Consider the following 19,225-nt stretch of genomic DNA (forward strand, 5'->3'; position numbering starts at 1 on the left):
TGTAGTCCATGGATAATCTTCATGCACATCAGCCTGTTGCTTCCAAGTTAACCATTGCTTGGTCTTTGATTTTTAGCACTGTGGTCCATAGGGTTGCCTGGTCCCCCCTGGCCACCAGCAGGAGATGGGGGTGGGTAGGGTTGCCAGATCCAGGTTGGGAAACTCCTGGAGATTTGGGGATGGAGCCTGGGGAGGTCAGGGGCCTCGGTGGAGTACAGTGCCATAGAGTCCACCCCCCAAAGCATCTGTTTTCTCCAGGGGAACTAAATCTCTGTAGTCTGGAGATGAGCTGTAATTTTGGGGGATCCCCTGATCCCATCTGGAGGCTAACATCCCTAGCTATGGGTCTGATCCGGGAAAGCAAATTCTGTCGTGAACTGTAATGGCTTTGTGAGGCCATATATAGAGATGTAATATTTCCAGAAATTTTGAAGCCATAGGGGAATATTGCTTTTTTAATGGAAATTTGGGGAAAATGTGAATATATGCAATATTTACTTTCCTGTCAAACCTTATTGAACTGATTTAACAATATAAAATGTAACCTTTATACTTAGCATAAGCGATTGTACTATGTGGCATATTCACAAATTTGTGAAGCACGTTTATCTTCATTTTTTTCTGCCTGTGAGGGAGGAAAAATAAAATAAAAAGTGAAGGCGGAAAACAAACTCTGTATTAAAGAAAAGCAAGTGTATGGTTTGGGCAAAAGCTCTCTCATAGAGTCACAATATGTAGGACTGCCAGCATATTTGGACATCCACGTTAAACTTTATAACATTAAAAACACTGAACTCTTTACTAATGTATTATCATTAGAGCCATTATAGCACAGGGGTCCCCAATCTTGGGGGCTGGAACAAAGTGGCTGCTGCAGGAGGCCGAGGCCGCGACAAAAGGATTGCTACAGCTTAACTTCAGTAACATAGTGCAGATCCTTGTGCTGTGGTGGCATCTGCTGCTAAAGCAATTTTTTAAAATAAAAATCTGCACAGCCAATCAGAATCCTTGCAGAGCAAAAGCCCTTCCTGGTCCTGTCCACTTCCTAAAAACACTTGGCAGGTGCCATGAACCCCTTAGGGTTGCCAGGTCCCTCTTCACCGGCAGGAGGTTTTTGGGGCAGAGCCTGAGGAGGATGGGGTTTGGGGAGGGGAGGGACTTCAATGCCCTTGAGTCCAATTGCCAAAGTGGCCATTTTCTCCAGGTGAACTGACCTCTATTAGCTGGGGCTCAGTTGTAATAGCAGGAGATCTCCATCTAGTACCTGGAGGTTAAATGCAAACAAGTACCTATGCTGTAATAGAACTGGCTAATAGAAAATGACAGCACGAAGGGCTCCTATAAAAGAACACACCGTCCAATACTTTTTTCAATGGCAAAAACTTATATTCTTAAATTCATCAAATAAACCTATAAACATCCACAAGTAACAAAATAATCCAATGCAATAAACTTAACCAAAGCCAAACCGGCTATTCCCTAAAATTACAATGAAAAGAAGATGCACAATTTTACGGGCCTGATCGGCTCTAATCTTAACGTAAATAGATGCACAAATGTGCGAGCCTGACCGGCTTCCATCTGCTGACAGGCACACAGCTGCTAGACTGAATGAAGAGTGTCCACAAAATTACTGGAAACAGTTCAAGGTGGAAATACGGCTGCACCCCCAAGCAGCCCCAAACGGGATGGGGGAAAGGGGGGTGGCAGTCTCAAGCAAGGTGGAACTCGAAGAGTAGAACGAACACCATTTTTTCCCTAGTGTTCCTCCAAACTTTCCTTTAAAACCCCCGAATTTCACCAAATGTTTCCGTTTTCCCCTTTAGCCATACAACAGGGGTCAGCAACCTACAGCTTAAGCCACAAATATGGCTTGGTGCAGAACAACATATGTCTCTTTAAAAAAGAAAAGAAAATCCTTAAGTTAAGATGTATCGGACGGTAGGTAGGCGGTAACCAGTATGTGAAGGAATAGCAGGCAAAGGCTAAAAGACTTCTTAAAGATGCTTTACAGAAAGGGAAACAATAAATTGAACAACTGTCAGTAATCCATATGAATCCTACACAGATTTATGCCACTGCACTAAAACAATCAATCAGAGTCCTCCTGTGTATATTTATCACTTATTGTGAGATCTCATGTGTACCATTTCCTAATAAAGGACTTCCAAGTGTTCTTGAGCTGCAGATACTTTATAGATCAACATGTCAGTTATCATGAATGTTAACTTGTGTAGTTTCAGTTATGTGAAAGGGTCTTATACTTAGGGTTGCCAACCTCCAGTTACTAGCTGGAGATCTCCTGCTATTACAACTGATCTCCAGCCGATAGAGATTAGATCACCTAGAGAAAATGGCCACTTCGGCAATTGGACCCCAAACCCTGCCCTCTTCAGGCTCCACCTCAAAAACATCCCACTGGTGGCGAAGAGGGAGCTGGCAACCCTACTTATACTGGCTCTTTGTTGATCTCTTGCCCTGAACTTTGACTTGGCTCTTTCATTCTAAAAGGTTGCCAAGCTCTGACATGCAGCCAACAGCCCCCACTTAATTATCTCCAGGACTGTTGCGACTAGTGACAGATTTGCTAACCCAGCCAGGATTAAGTCAAGACTTCAGTGGTCTTGACTTAATACAGCTGGTAAGCCCTACTTAACGGCTATCTGGAGGCAGCTGGACTGCCAACCAGGATTTCATGGAATCTGCACATTTGGCTGTTGTGATTTGCACAGTCACGGCAGCTTGAGAAAGGGCTGATGTGATTGTACTGTGGTTAGCACATGCATGTGGTCCATCATGACTGGATTGTATGCCCATTAGGGGCACCGTTGGCCAACAGTGGCCATAGCATGGGAGAGGGGATGTTGGCTGTAAAATAAATGTATTGACATTAATTCATTTCATTTCTGTGATGGAAAATCAATGAGAAACACCCTATGGAGGGAGGGGGAGGCACCTGTCAAGTAAGGCCACAAGCCATTGCCTTGCAATTCTCAGTAGCATTGAAGAGGGTGGACACTTCTGGGATGTCACTTTTTGTTCTGAAACAGGAAGTGACATGATATTCTGGGAATTTCAAAAATTTCTATGGTTTTTACCACAGATATTTTAAAATTGGTAGAGCATCATGATATCATTTCCTGTTCTGAAACAGGAAGTGATGTCCAGGTATCGATCTAGGCCTTCCCGCCACCCCCACTCCCTACTACTTCACTGAGTGAGGGCACAGAACAGGGAGCTTTGCCAGTCCCCTGCCAGAACCAGGAAAGTGACAGTCCCAGTCTCAAGCCAAGCATATGGCCGAAGAATCCTTTCTATTCTAGTTGTTTTTGAATGTTTGCAAATTAGAGGCGTAACTAGAATACTGGATAATAAAAATGAGAAATATTGCCACCCGTGTATGGATTCACTCTTTCTTTTTATTTGCGCAGTACCTGATCTGTGACTGAGCTGGATTTTCATTCTGGTGCAATATTGAAAGAAACAGGTTTTGTGTTGCATATTCAGTGTGCTCTGGAGAGAGCTGAGCAGTGTTTGCTAAGAATAGGCCAAGTGTGAATAGAAATGCCTCTGTAATATGTACATTTTTTAGCCATTGAACCGTCTGAAGACAATATATTTATGCTCAGTCATGCTTTATTGTCTCTTTTCTTACCGTCTGGATGGATTAATTTGCAGCAGTGTGAAATAATAGTCCCCCAGAGTATTATGAAAATCATCCTCATTTGGGTGATACATTCTTTCTGAAAGGGAAGAATATTCGCTGTAGCCCTGCAGTTGTGCAAGATGTCTTCTGTTTCTCTGTGGTTGTAGACATCCGTTTTTAAAAAGCCTAAAATGCAATGAATGAGAGCAGGGGCCCCCAACCTTTTTGAGCATACGGACACCTATGGAACCTATAATGGCTGCCGCATAAGACGAGCCAAACACAATACCTCCCTCCTTACTTTGGACGCCACAGTGGGGACCCCTTAGGGTTGCCAGGTCCCTCTTCACCACCGGCAGGAGGTTTTTAGGACGGAGCCTGAGGAGGGTGGTGTTAGGGGAGGGGAGGGACTTCAATGCCCTTGAGTCCAAATGCCAAAGCGGCCATTTTCTCCAGATGAACTGGTCTCTATTGGCTGGAGATCAGTTGTAATAGCAGGAGATCTCCAGCTAGTACCTGGAGGTTGGCAACCCTAACCTTATACCAGGGGATGTCCATATCCCATTGATTTTCCCTATTCTGTCACAATTCCGAAACACCCACTTTATCTGAATTGTCATTGAGCACCAAGCACTCCAGATCCTCCATTTTGGCTTGGAGGTTTCTAGCATTGGCACATAGACATTGATAACATGTTTCACTCCCAATCAGCCTTTGCTTCCCTTGGCTCTTTTGTCTCCAAACATGGCCCTCTTTTGTCATCCTATTCTCACTCCAAGTTCTATTGGGAGCCAGCGTGGTTAAGAGCGGTGGTTTGGAGCAGTGAACTCTGATCTGGAGAACCGGGTTTGATTCCCCACTCCTCCACATGAGCAGCGGAGGCTAATCTGGTGGACTGGATTTGTTTCCTCACTCCTACACATGAAGCCAGCTGGGTGATCTTGGGTTAGTCACCGTTCTCAGCTCCCCCTCCTATCTCACAGGGTGTCTGCTGTGGGGAGGAGAAGGTAAGGTGATTGTAAGCTGGTTTGATTCTTCCTTAAGTAATAGAGAAAGTCGGCATATAAAAACTCTTCTTCTTCTGCTTCTTCTTCTGCTTCTTCTTTTTCTTCTTCTCCTTCTCCTCCTCCTCCTGCTACCAGTAATACCCTTAACGTTTACACTTTCATCCCCTTGAACTGAGTTGTCCCAAATCAGAAGCTCCCTAGCTATTAATCAAATCGCTCACTGCCAAGAGCCTACCACCCCCCAAACACAGAAGCGTATCTTCCATACAAGAGGATATTGGTCTGTCATCTGCAGAAGGGATCCCATCTAAGGGATCATGTCCCTCCTCTTCAGCCCGGTGCCCTCCAACCTCAGGACCCTCAATCTCCACAACAGCAGAGGAGCTGTCTATACAGGATTGGGAGTATTTGAGTAGATCTCTGAAGATCTCGTACACATACCTGTTTCCCTCCCTCAGCTTCTCCAGTTTGGCAACCCTAGCTTCAAAGAAACTAACCTGCTCCTGAGGGCCAAGAGCTCCATACATCAAACATACACCCAGGGATTCCGCCTAGTAGGAAGATAATCATACATGTGACACCCCCTGAAAAACACTGGGGCCATCATTATGCAGGGTCAGTTTTGATGCTTGATCAAAGCTGTTTTTTTAAATGCCACCTTTAAAATGCTTATTCACGGTCCTGATGCAAAAGGAGAAATTCCACCACCACCACCCCACTTGCCTGCTCCTTTGTTCCTTCCATTAGCAACCTCCGTTTTCATAGCTAAGGCACGCCTGTGAATTTTGCATGCTTCTTTGAGGAGATTCTTCCTAGCAAGGGCGGAGCAAACTCAAAAGGTTGCATTAAAGGGGCTCTTAAGAAATGCGAAGTAGGTATGTGCCGGCTTCGCAGTCACTTCTAAATGATGGTTCAACGTGCAAAACTCAAAAAAAAGCTGCGAGGCACTTCAGCCTGGAACGCGCTGCTAATTTCCAAGCATAAATGGCCTAGGTATTTTTCCTGGCTGGTTCTTAAGGGGTTTGTTGGTGCAGATTTTCATAGCAGGAAGGATAATGTGGCACACTGTCCTTGATGTGGTGAAAATTTATGTCCTTGTAGGGGGGGATTCTCTCCTGCTTCACTTGAACACGCTCACTTTATTCCCAAGTGCAGCTTCCCTGTTAGAAGTCCCTGTTCAGAAGCACCGGATGATGCAAGTCCCCAGGAAACCTTTGTGCCATCTTACAGAGCCTGACCTCTAATGAACTCTGAGATACAACTGTGAGCTGTGATGCCACCCCCAGGAGTTAGGCAGTAGCAGTCAGCTGACTCATCTCACTGAGCAGAAGCCCCTTTCTGCAGGACCATGAACTGGAGCACACACCGGAGGCGAAAAGGAGATTTTCGGACAGGTGCACCCCAAAGCTCAGGAACCACCCAGCCTCAAACAATCAGGCAGAAACATACCCCTCTTTGCCTCTTGCAAATGATATTTTTATTTGTTTGTCCTGCCATGCTTGCCATAAATAGCTACTCCAGGTGCCTTCCAAAGCCAGCCAGAGCCAACACCAGAACATTAAAATCGAAAGCTTCACCAAAGTAAAAAATATCAGCAGCCAGCCCTCATATCCTCCACAGATTTAGGACTGGCTCCCACTCAGTTTATGGGTTTTAACGCATGGCCATTTTGTCCTGCGACTCTCCTATGAATGTAACGAATCTCCCCAGTCAACATGCATGTTCCTCTCCCGCCTGCGGGATCAACCCACTTCCTTCCAAAACTACCCCAGGTTTTCCAAGTCCTGCTTTATCCTGATTTAAAATGAAGCCTTGCAGCAGCTGTAGGTGTTTCTAGTGCGTTTCAGCGCTTGGGTTGACTCCCCATCAGGGAGCACAACGTACAGCTTTTGGGAGCCACGGAGCAGGGAGGCTAGCGGGAAGCAGCCTGGATGCTGCTCTAGCCTCCCAGGGCCGGATGTCCGGCCCTCCTGCGGGCTTGGGTGCCTGTTCAGCCGGCGGAGGGAAAAGCTCTCTCCCGTTGCAAGCCAGCATCTCCCACCCCACTTCCAGTACCAGGCAAGGTGGAGTGAGCGTGAGGAGGAAGTAAGCCAGCCCTTGCCCACCAGGGGTTCGTGTGTGTGTGTGTGTGTGTGTGTGTGTGCGTGCGCACCACAGTGCCTTCTTTTCCCTGCCGCCTGACTCTTCTCATTCTCTGCGTCCCTTTCATGCATTTGATTTTTTAATCTTGGTTTAGAAAAATGTTTAGAAAAGTGTGAGATTGAGAGGGACAAACCAATGACATCCTAGCCATGTGTAACAGCCTATGTCAGCAGAAAGTGGGAGTTTTCTTTCTTTTTTGCTCATTCCCCCTTCCCTTTTGCTGATTTCCCCCTCTTCTCAGACCCCAGTTCACCGCTCATGCTGTTCCTATTCTGCAGGAGGTGGGTTTTGGGGAGCTCAGTGGGCCGCAGCAGGAGGAGGGGGGTGGCAGGAAAATTCTGTTCTATGGATAGAAGTGCCTTCTGTTTGTAGGTGGCCTGACATTCATAATATGTCAAAATACCACCTTAATCTTTGTTTGGACTATACTGCACAAAAGCAGAATTGCATGTTACTTTGGCCTGTGTGTGTTCCTGGGCACATTTGCTGACTTACCATGAATGTGCAGGTGAACTCGAAGGGACAGACTCGTGTAGGGATGCCAGCCTCCTGGTGGCACCTGGGGATCCCCAGAATTACATCTCATCCCCAGGGTACAGAGGTCAGTGCCCCTGGTGGAGAGAATGGATGCTTTGGAGGGTGGACTCTACAGCATTGTACCCCACCGAGGTCCCTGTCCTCCCCAGGCTCCACCTCCAAATCTCCAGTAGTTTCCCAAACTGACAACCCTACCCCTCATACCCCGCAGGTGGCCAGGGGGACCTGGCAACCCTAGACTTGTGATAGGGGAGGGGGAGGTATTTTGCTCTTCCTGTTAGGGTTGCCGACCTCCAGGTACTAGCAGGAGATCTCCTGCTGTTACAGCTGATCTCCAGCCGATAGAGATCAGTTCACCTGGAGAAAATGGCTGCTTTGGCAACTGGACTCTATGGCATTGAAGTCCTTCCCCTCCCCAAACCCCTCGCACCTCAGGCTCTGCCCCAAAAACCTCCCGCCAGTGGTGAAGAGGGACCTGGCAACCCTACATCCTGTTACTCTGATTCTTCCCTGAAATTGCTCCCCCGAATATTTTGAAAAAATCACAGGCTAAAAATGCTTGTTCTCTCTTATTCCACCCCAAGTTCAATTTTGTTTCAACCTTTATCACTAGAATGCTATATGGGATGCAGTGGGGAGCAATGAACTGGCTTCCTCTGCCCTCTCCTTTTTGCTGTGCTGTTAGTGTTAACAAATGTTACTGCTTCTCTCTTTTGGTTTGGGCTCTTGCCATCCCTTGATGGCACAAGGGTCCAGTGCCCCCCCCCCCCAAAGTCCCTCTGCCTCAGACCCAGGTAAGTGTAGGGCCAGGAAAGTTTCCCCTAAAGGAAACAAGCAATTAGGAGGAATGGAAAAAGGCTTGATTCTGAGTCTAACACTGGAAATACTTCCAAAGCAGAGCAGATGCAGTAGAACAGACAAAGATTCTGTTTAGGAAAATGTGCCAGAAAAAAGCTAAGTAAAAAACAAATTGGATTGGTTTGTTTTTAATAGAATATTGTCACTTTTTGTAAAAATTGTGATGTATGACTTTCACACACATTAGTTCTAATTCCAGGCTGGTCCTTCCCCTTATTTCGTAGAATCATAGAATAAAGTCATAGAATCTTAGAGCTAGAAGGTACCATTAGGGTCATCTAGTCCAACCCCCTGCACAAGACACGAAATTCACAACAACCTCCCCCCCACACCCCCAGTGACCCCCTACTCCATACCCAGATGATGGCCAAGATGCCCTCCCTCTCATGATCTGCCTAAGGTCATAGAATCAGCATTGCTGGCAGATGGCCATCTAGCCTCTGCTTAAAAACCTCCAAAAAAGGAGAGCTCACCACCTCCCAAGGAAGCCTGTTCCAATGAGGAACCGTTCTGTACCGAATTAGGCATTGATGTTATGTTTATTTTAAGCAGTAGTCGTTGATCTGCGTGCTATCTCAAACGGTAGTCCTCCTGTGACGTAGCCGTCCATCCAGCAATAGATTCTTTTTCTTCCCATTCTCTAGGCATGCAAGATGCTTCTAAGAAGCTTACAGAGTCCCTGCATGAAGTCTATGAGCCTGAGTGGTATGGCCGGGAAGACGTGAAGACGGTTGGGGAGGTAAGAAATACAGAACTGAGAAGAAATGTTATGGCCGAGGAAGTTTCTGGCGGGTTGTCGTTTGGGAATGGGAACATTACAGGACCCGATAGACTTTATTGTATAAAATAAAGCGTTTACGCCCAAAAAATTGGATTTTATTTTTTTAACGAGGCATGAAGAAAGAATAAATCTAGTTACTGTTAAAAGATTGGTTTTCATTTCAAGGGAGCAAGCAATTGATTTCATTTTAGCATGTTTGGAATTAGCCATGATGCTGCAAATGCATTGGATGCATCGCCTTCCGTGTGATCTAAATATTTGCCACAGAAAATGCTACTCATTTATTCAAGAAAGTCCTGTGAATTTATAGGAAATGTCCAAGGTTTTGATTTATCTCAGACATCTCTGCAAATGGATGGGGAAACGACCAAGGTTGCCGTTAATGTGCTCTGATGTAGTAATCACTGTCATTCTGCGTACTGCTGTGATTAAACGTTGCGCTGCTAAAAGCAGAGTTTATTTCCTTGGCGATGCTTACTAGGTTCTTATAATTATTTGTAACCTTCTGTTAAAACAGAAGACGAGCTCTAAGTGTGCTGCACTTTGTTCACCGTGTGTGTACTTATACCATAAACAATCTTTTGCCTTCACTGGACAGTAGATTATTGTCAAGGTTATTGTTTCCATAGGATGGGGCAAGGATCTCTACTACAATGACCCTTTTCAGGCATTTCAGTTGTGTGTAGCAGGATCTTGCTAATATCGGAAGTGCATGCCACTCATGAGCCATCCAGTATGCACAATTGCCATGTTGTCTGATAGGGGCAACACCGATTTTTGCGTGTGTATAGAGCCTCTGTACACGCTACGTGAAAGTCTGATTTTTCAGGATTCTGGTTCACATGTACCAAAGCTGAAAATCTGCACACTGCCCCTGTCATACAATATGGTGGCAAGCACATACTGGGAGCATCTATGCACAGTTGCCAGCCTCTTAGTATACACAGATGGAAATAACTGAAAAAGCAACAAACTAAGAAAGGGATCTTGGGGTGGTAGTGGATAGCTCGATGAAGATGTCAACCCAGTGTGCGGCTGCTGTCAAAAAGGCAAATTCCATTCTGGCCATAATTAGACAAGGAATTGAGAATAAAACTGCTGATATCATACTGCCCTTGTACAAATCTATGGTGATACCACACTTGGAATACTGTATACAGTTCTGGTCACCACACCTAAAAAAGGATATTACAGAGCTTGAGAAGGTGCAGAAAAGAGCAACCAAAATGATTAGGGGACTAGAGCAACTGTCCTATGAGGAGAGGTTAAAACGCTTAGGGCTGTTTAGCTTGGAAAGAAGGCGGCTAAAGGGAGACATGATAGAGGTCTATAAAATTATGCATGGTTTGGAGAGAGTGGACAGGGAGAAGTTTTTCTCCCTCTAGAACGCATACCGGTAGTTAAATTGTGGCACTCCCTGCCCCAAAATGTGGTGATAGCTGCCAACTTGGAAGGCTTTAAGAGGGGAGTGGACATTTTCATGGAGGAAAGGGGTATTCATGGCTATTAGTTGGAATGGATGCTGGTCATGCTGCGTACCTATTCTCTCTAGTATCAGAGGAGCATGCCTATTATTTTGGGTGCGGTGGAACACAGGCAGGATGGTGCTGCTGCAGTCGTCTTGTTTGTGGCTTCCTAGAGGCACCTGGTTGGCCACTGTGTGAACAGACTGATGGACTTGATGGGCCTTGGTCTGATCCAGCAGGGCTTTTCTTATGTTCTTATGTTTTTAAAAGGGCTATAGTCTCTTAATTTTCTTTGTACTGGGATATTCTCTCCTCCTCTTGAACACCCTCTCCCTGTCACTTGCCTTTTTGTCAATAACTTTGGAAATATTAGTTAGTCATATCCATAGAGCCAGTTTACTGGACTGGCTAGGGGCTGAAAACACAAGAAGAGATTGATGATCAGATCTCAAGCATTTCCCCTGGATCAATTCCCTTGGAAAAAATGGCTACTTTGTAGGGTGACGTCTGTGACATTATACCCAACTGAGGTCCCTTCCCCCTGAAACTCCACCTTCCCCAGGCTCCACTCCCAAATCTCCAGGCATTTCCCAACCTGGAGTTGGCAACCCTGGTTCAAAGAGTGGCCGTCTACATGTGCAGCACAAGTAGTATTTTAAGCGTAATTGAAATGATCCTTTTAATTTGGATCGACACTGTCGTGTTGTCTCAAGTCCATCACTGCTCCCGCCCACCGACACTAATGCGCTTAAGGAAAGTGCCAGTGAAAACTGCCCTGTAAGGCTTTTGCTACAGCTTATGCAAAGAACTGTTTTGTTTAGTTTTTTTAATCTGCTGAGGTTGTGGTGGCTCAAATCCAAGTTCAGTGTCACAGAGGGGAACTTCAGTTTCCTTATTCCAAATTACAGTTTTAATATGAGCTTTAGATCAATACTGGCAGATGAAATGGGTCTTTGCGCTTATCGTATGAGTTTTGCATATATAAAAAAACCCTGTGACCCTTAAACTGGCAAAAGGGAAGCTCTCAGTCATGCACAAACACACGCACACACATTGTGCTGCATTAGGCACTATGCCTGAGTGGATTTGTTTAGCTGCAGTACATAATGTTTTATCTGAACCAAGGATGGGTTTTGTACAGTGGCGGGATTCTTTCATTTTAACTGAACCAAGTAGCTGCAATTCACCGCAACCCTCCTCCACCCGACTTTTTCCTCTGATTTCCTCTGTTTTCTTTTCCTGGCCACTTTCTGTTGTTTAAATCCCCCCCCCCATGCCCTTTTGACCAAGTGCTTCCCTTCCTGTGTGCATCCATGTGCACATGTTTGTGTAGGTTCTCTGTGTGTCTCCACGTCAGCTGGGCTGGTTAAGCTGTTTTCTCACACTTTTCCATCAGGCTGAGGCCTGAAACTGGTCAACTAAGCAGCCTCATAGGTCTTTTTTATTTCAGCGGTCTTGCTAGTAGCAAATTTAATAAAACCTGTTCCATCAGGCTGAGATCTGAAACTGACCACACTTGCTGTGAAACTGACCAATAAGCAACCTTGTAGTATTCCAGCTTCAAGGGGAGGAGTTGGATGGGAGGGAAAGACAAGAGGGAGGGGAAGCGAGAATGAGCGAGGGGAGAAAACCTGAATTGCCAAGTATGCACAGGGCCAGGTTTCGATTTGGGATCGAGGCAGACATTAAACTCGGGGGGAAACAGCATCCACAAAACATGGGGAAAACGCAAGGGGAGAGCGAGGTGACTTCTAGAGGTCGGAAAATACATGCATAAAGAAAACAAAGCCCTGAAGTACCCTGAAGGCTTGATGTCGACGGAAACAACCCATGCATAAAAGGTCAATGATTGAGGGGAATAGATTAATCTTCCTGGGAAGGGAATTCCACAATTTTAGTACCATAACTATCTCTGGGTTGCCATCTCTGGGTTGCCGTCTCTGGGTTGGGAAATTCCTGGACATTTAAAATATGCTTATTCAGAACAGAATTCTATTAAAAATCAAAGCAAGGACTTGTGTACCCATCACTGGTTTAAGTGTCATACATGTAAGGTGTGAGTGTGATAAACACATTTGCAAACATGCACACCAGCGCATATGGATTATAATTGCTTATAATTATAATCTTCATTTTGCTATATTCTCGCTTCACAGAAGTGTGATGTGCTTTGGGAAGATTTTCATCAAAAGCTGGTGGATGGATCATTGCTGACCTTGGATACATATCTGGGACAGTTTCCTGATATTAAGGTATGGCAAAGTCTTTGTTTAGGGCCAGTTCACATGGTGGCTCACATCTTTCTCCACTCCTCCATTTTATCCTCATTATTTGAGGATTATTTGAGAGCCAGCATGTTGTAGTGGTTAACAGCGTTGGTTTGGAGTGGTGGACTCTAATCTGTAGAACTGGGTTTGATTCCCCACTCCTCCACATGAAGCCTGCTGGGTGACCTTGGGCTAGTCACAGCTCTCTTAGAGCTCTCTCAGCCCCACCTACCTCACAGAGTGTCTGTTGTGGGGAGGGGAAGGGAAGGTGATTGTAAAATGGTTTGATTCTCCCTTACGTGGTAGAGAAAGTCGGCATATAAAAACCTCCTCCTCCTGCTCACGACCACCACTCAGTGAGGTGGGTTAGGCTGATAGGCTGAGAGTGTGACTGGCCCAAAATTGCCCTAGCAAGTGGGCATAGTGGAGATTTCAACCTTGGGTCTCCCAGTTCCTAGTCTGACCTTATAACCACTACACCACACTTTATGAAGCAAGCCATAAATAACCCATCACAATGGAATTTGATGATGTGAATAAGTTCTGTGGTTGCAGTTTCTCTATTACTTATTCAAATAGGCTCAGATGCAAAATTTAGGGATCCACCCTTCAGCACATTGTTGGCATTTGACATTTACGCCTGGGAGGTGTTGCCTTGGATTTGCCACTCTCTAGATGCACATTTTCCCCATCCAAATTCTCAGAACTCTGCATGGGGGCTTATTGTTGAGTTTTGAGAATTTGAATGGGGAAAATGTGCCTCTAAAGAGTGGCAAATCCAAGGCAAAACCTCCCATGCGTAAATGGCCACTGTCTTTCATCCGTAGTCTGAGTTGAAGCTCATAACTGTGCATTTACCAACATTTTTTTTCCATTCAGTGTGCTTATTTTAGACAATATGGCTGGAAAATTTAGGTCTAAATGATAAGAGAAAGTAATATGGAAATGCTTTGTTAAAGGTAGAACATGCCAACGTTTGTAAAAGCTGCATTGTAAATGCCTTGGCTGCCTCGGAAAAACTGTGTGTTTTGACTGAGTCAACTCTTAACAGAACCGCATCGCAAAGCGGAGCAGAAAACTGGTTGACTACGACAGCGCAAGACATCACTTGGAAGCTTTGCAGAGTTCAAAGAGAAAAGATGAAGGCAGAATTTCTAAGGTAGAATATATCTCTACATTACAACGGGCACCAGAATCTCCGAGCATGGGGTAAAATTGCCAGGGCCTCACAAAAATCCTTTGTGTGTGTGTTTTAATCACCTGCCTGAGCCACAGATTTCACTGCACCAGAAGGGCAGGGCAAGAAAAACCAGGGATGGGTAGTGATTTAGCAAACACCTGCCAAGCTACAGTGCATTGATCCTTTACCATGTATGACGGAGTGTCAAGAATTTCGCAGGCGTTGTCTAGAGCTATGCTTCTAATGTCAGGCAGGCCTCCCGCAAGAAATGGAGTTATTTTTGTAAGTATTATACATGCCAGGCATTTCCCTTCATCGGTTCAGAGTAAGGGGATATGTGGGCTGTGTGCCTCCTGAGTATGTTGCCCACCTCCACCCCTAATTTGCTGTGACTGTCATTCCTTAATGGCTTATTACAGGAGATGCTACTATGTTGACATCTGTAGAGAGGAATTGCTGTAGGTCAGCTGAATTCATGGAATCACAGAGTTGGAAGAACCATAGAGGCCATCTAGTCCAACCCCCTGCTCAATGCAGGATCAGCCTGGAGCATCCCTGACAAGTGTTTGTCCAGCCTCTGCTTAAAGACTGCCAGTGAGAGGGAGCTCTCCACCTCCCTGGGTAGCTGATTCCAATGCTGAACAACTCTTCCTGTAAAAAATTTCATCCTAATATCCAGCCGGTACCTTTCCGCCCACAAGTTAAATCCATTATTGAATAGTCACATGGTCCTATAAAGGAGATGCAGTTCCCACGGTCCTCCAGCATGGTGTGAATTAAGAGCCAATCTGGAGCCCCCTTTTTCCCCATGGAATCTTTTGATTCACTGGGCATATTGTTTCATTAACTTTTAGAAATATACACAAATTACATTCACATGTTTCTGGGGTGACATCTGGCAACCCTATCTCATCATCAAGGTATAGCAGACACCATGTGTTATTATCTATCATATGATGAGTGCCGCTGTCACTTAAATGTCTGAAGTTTCAATTTCCTTTTGTCTTGGATTTTCTCTCTTATGAACTGAAGGCAGTTGATTTGTAGACTACCCTCAGAGAGAAAGCATAAGCTTGTAAGATGTGAGACTGGGGGCTGTAGTAGCAGAACCTAGATACATTACTCTGCGTAGAACCCAGAAAGCAAGGGGACCCAAAGGAGGGGTCTGCTGGCCCACTTCCTGCTGCTCTTCAGCACCACCATTGCAGGTGGCCAAAGTGACACAAAGGACCAGAAGGGTTCCACCTGGTTCTCTAAAGCTGCTGAACCGGCTCTTCAGTCTCAGCCTCATGCAGAGGAATGGGTTTTCCACCCTGCCCCTGCGTACCTACTTTTCATTCTCTTCTTGTTTCCTGGCTTTACCTTGAGATTATAAAATCTGACAAAACCCAGCAGAGGTCGGCTGTATCTTCTATTACTCTGTGTCATTTTTATTTATTTATTTATTTATTTATTGTGGTCAGAGAAATGATTGCTAATCTATTTGGTTTTGTTCTAGGCAGAAGAAGAGTTTCAGAAAGCACAGAAAGTATTTGAAGATTTTAATACTGATTTACAAGAAGAGCTGCCGTCTTTGTGGTCAAGGTGGATATAACGAGCGGTTCTTGCCCTTCGGTGTTTCATAGCAGTCCAGAGGAGTTGGGTGGCCACCATCTCTTTGTGACTTATAATTTATTTTTCATTACACGTTTAGACCCTCCCTCTTAGTATGCCGCTCTTGAGATTTAGGCATTGACATAAACAGAACAGCCAGTGTTCTATAGTGGTTAGAGCAGCGTTTCTCAACCAGGGTTCCCCGGAACCCTAGGGTTCCGCGTGAAATAGTGATGAATAGGCTAATCATATGTAAATCATATGTAGGGCTCCCTGAGACATGAATATTATTTCAAGGGTTACACAAGGGTAAAAAGGTTGAGAAACTCTGGGTTAGAGTGTCAGACTAGGATCAGGGAAACCCAGTTTTGAATCCCTGTTCAGCCGCTGAAACTTGCTGAGTTACCTTGGGACGTTGCGCACTCTCAGGCTAACCTAATAGGGTTGTTTTAAGTAGGAAATGGAGGAAAGGGGAATGATGTAAGCTGCTTTGGGGCCCCACCGGGGAGAAAGGTGGGGCATAAACGAAGGAAATACATAAATAAACAATAAAATTAAAACCCCACAAAAGTATTACAAGACTTGTTTTTGGATCTTTATTATTTGGATCTTTATTATTTATTTATTTGTTACATTTTTACCCCACCCTACCCAGCCCTCAGGGCAGTTTACAAAATCCAGAATAATAAAACCAATAAAACATTAAAATATAATTTAGATACATTTTAAAAATAACCCAATCAATTTAATAAATAGGGGGAATAATACTCCCCCCGATGGTGCTAAACATGAATCAATGTCACTAGTAGGGATGCCAGCCTCCGGGTAGGACCTGGGGATCCCCCGGAATTATAGCTCATCTCCAGACTACAGAGATCAGTTCACCTAGAGAAAATGGATGCTTTGGAGGATGGACTCTATGGCATTGTACCCCACTGAGGCCCCTGTCCCCCCCAGGCTCCACCCCCAAACCTCTAGGAGTTTCCAAATCTGGATCTGGCAACCCTATCCCCCCCTACATCCCCAGCCAGTGGCAAGGGGGGACCTGGCAACCCTAGTAGCCATGATCTCTGACTCTGTTTTGAAAAATAAGACAGAATAAAGCAGCAATCAGAGTTAGTGTCTCTTTGCTATGATGTGTTAGAGTAAGGGGGAATCTTATAATATGCTCTTGTGAGGAGGGGCTTGATGGAGAGGAAGTGACCTCAGAATTTCAGCATGTGGTCAGGTGAACAGCTGAGAGAAGTGGAATAAAAAAAGGGGGGACCAGATACCAGATGGAGGGGGGCTGCATTTGGAAAAGATCTGGCTGTATGCTTGAGGTTTGTGATTTTACATCTGTTTTGCAATTCTTTGGCTCATTGTCATGTGTGAAAGAGAGGCTTGGTTCATCTGTAATATCAAATCGTGGTAATGTGTCGGAACCAAACCTGAATCTTTGCTGTTCCCATCATTCAGGCTCTGAATGATGTACTATGTTGTTTCAGATAGTGTGTGTGTGTGTGTGTAAAAATCATTCTGTAGTTAACCAACTCACATATATAAAGATTTTGTGAAGGACTGGATTACATTTACCAGTCATATCTGTGTACAAATTCTGGCGGCCTTATTCACACTAGGTGACTCCCATATTGGCTTAGATTCCCTGGAGTTTTTCCACGGGCAGAAGGATATCTACTCCTGGAGCACAACTTTTTCACACTCCCCCTCTCGTGGCAGCCTGAAATGCCCCCTCCAAATACTGTTCCTAGGAAAAAGGGGGGGAAACCCGGAACATGATTGGGAGGGGGGCATTTAAGGCTGGCATGGGCAGGAAGAGGTGAGATAGTTGCACCCTGTGAGCAGATATCCTTCCACCTGTGGAAAATCTCTGGGGGATCCTAAGCCTCTGTAACTATTCTGGCTGACAGTAGATTATAAAGAATAAAGGTATAAGTAAAAAAAAATAAGATTATAAGTAACAATGGCGATTTAGCTCTGAGCTTTGTATGGCCAAGAATAATTTGTTTTAAGTAGGATGTGAATCTATATTACTTTAGTGTGATGAGTTGGCCTTGAATTAGGATCTAGAATTGACCTGAAGTTGTCTGAAGGGGTCCTTATTCAACATCAGATTGGAAATGTGGGGGTTTCTTGCCCTTTTATTCGGAGCCACATATCTCTAAAGCTCCTTTACATGGTTTAATTTATACTGTAACCAAGAATAAAATTTTGTTTTAACATGTAGAACTATCTTCTTGTTTTTCCCTGAGTTTTGAAGCCATCGGGGAAAATATTATGTTGCTTCAGCTCTGGAGGAAAAATACACTTCATTATTTGCCTTTTTCTTTTACAACCTTTTTCATTTTACTTCCTTAGACGAGTTGGCTTTTATGTGAACACATTCAAAAATATCTCCAGCCTTGAAGCCAAATTTCACAAAGAAATCACTTCGGTGAGTAAAAATGAATGCATTGTGGGAGAAAAGCAGCTAAGGACTTGGAAACAGATGAAAAAATAAAGGTGCCATGATGTACACATTTTTTAAAATTGCTTTGTTCCCTTTCTGTTACTGAAATTTATTGAGTTTATTACTCCAGTTAACATTAGCACAATTAGCACAATTGATTGGTGATGTAACTGTTATTATGGTGTGCCTTAGGGTTGCCAGGTGGGTGGCATTATGCCACTTCTGGCAGCAGCAGTGGCGATATGGCACTTCCGGAAGTAAAACGGGAAGTGAAGTCATGTTGTGCGCACGCCAGCACGCACACACAATCGCTACTCCGGAACAAATGGGTGGATTGGCGGGCTGCCCGCCAATCCACCCATTTGCTCCGGAGTGGCGATTGTGTGTGCGCGCTGGCGTGCGCACAACATGACTTCACTTCCTGTTTTACTTCTGGAAGTGCCATATCGCCACTGCTGCTTTAGCACTCAACCTCCCAAAATTTGGGGGCGGGGGCTTTGAGTGTTAAATTGGCCGCGGTGGTGTGGCGCTTCCAGAAGTAAAACCGGAAGTGACGTCATAGTGCGCACACACAACCACACCAGCCCTGCCGCCTAAAACGTCCTGCTGATCAGGAGGGGGGACCTGGCAACCCTAGTGTGCCTATAGACTACAGAAATTTGCAGTTGTGTTGGGAGCCACCAGGTGGGGTGTGGTTTGTTGTCATACCCTAGATCTGTTGTTAGGCTTGCCACTAACCCACATGCCTCAGGGCGAGATCTCGCTTCCCGTTTGCTTTTTAAAGTGCTTTATGCATGCTTATTCAGTTGACCAGTTTTCATAAATTTGATTGCTTTGATAACATCGTCTGCTTTTAGATTTTTGGTCTGGTTCCGTGAAACTTTTTACCAGCTGCTTTTAGATTTCTGGTATATGTATTCTAATATTTTTTGATGGTTTTGATCCTAACTTGAGTGTATTTTGGTAAAAACCGGGATCTAAATTTCCCAGATAAATAAAATAAATAAATGTTTGTTAATTGCCTTAAAAAAACCCAGCGCAAACACTTTAAAAATAGTTGCAAAACAGCTCTGAGGGAGAGAGGTGGGAGGAACTTGTGAAATCACAAAGGCCGACCATTCAGGTCCATCCATAGCCAATTTCTGCTGCAATTGAACACAGCCGTTCCTCCCACCCCCGAAAAGCTTGCCTCTAGAGAGAAAAGACACATTTGGGCTTGGCGTAGTGAGGGTGCTTTCAAATCAACACCCCCTTGCAGTAAAAATATCACATCTGTCTGTTTTAGTTCGCTAAGCAGGG

The 19,225-nt window shown here is 44.8% G+C and overlaps 1 protein-coding gene across 1 annotated transcript in view; it reads left to right on the forward strand.

Annotated features, from left to right (window-relative positions):
- The window catches only part of AMPH (amphiphysin), a 120,836-nt gene that overhangs the window by 57,775 nt on the left and 43,836 nt on the right, over window positions 1–19,225 (forward strand). The window contains exons 4-8 of the mRNA XM_056857252.1: window positions 8,835–8,929; window positions 12,594–12,689; window positions 13,756–13,863; window positions 15,383–15,468; window positions 17,836–17,911. Coding sequence (XP_056713230.1) covers window positions 8,835–8,929; window positions 12,594–12,689; window positions 13,756–13,863; window positions 15,383–15,468; window positions 17,836–17,911 — 461 coding nt within the window. The remainder of the gene's footprint in view (window positions 1–8,834; window positions 8,930–12,593; window positions 12,690–13,755; window positions 13,864–15,382; window positions 15,469–17,835; window positions 17,912–19,225) is intronic.

The sequence above is a fragment of the Euleptes europaea genome, chromosome 11 (genome assembly GCF_029931775.1).
Source record: "Euleptes europaea isolate rEulEur1 chromosome 11, rEulEur1.hap1, whole genome shotgun sequence".
In the NCBI taxonomy this organism is placed as follows: Eukaryota; Metazoa; Chordata; class Lepidosauria; order Squamata; family Sphaerodactylidae; genus Euleptes; species Euleptes europaea.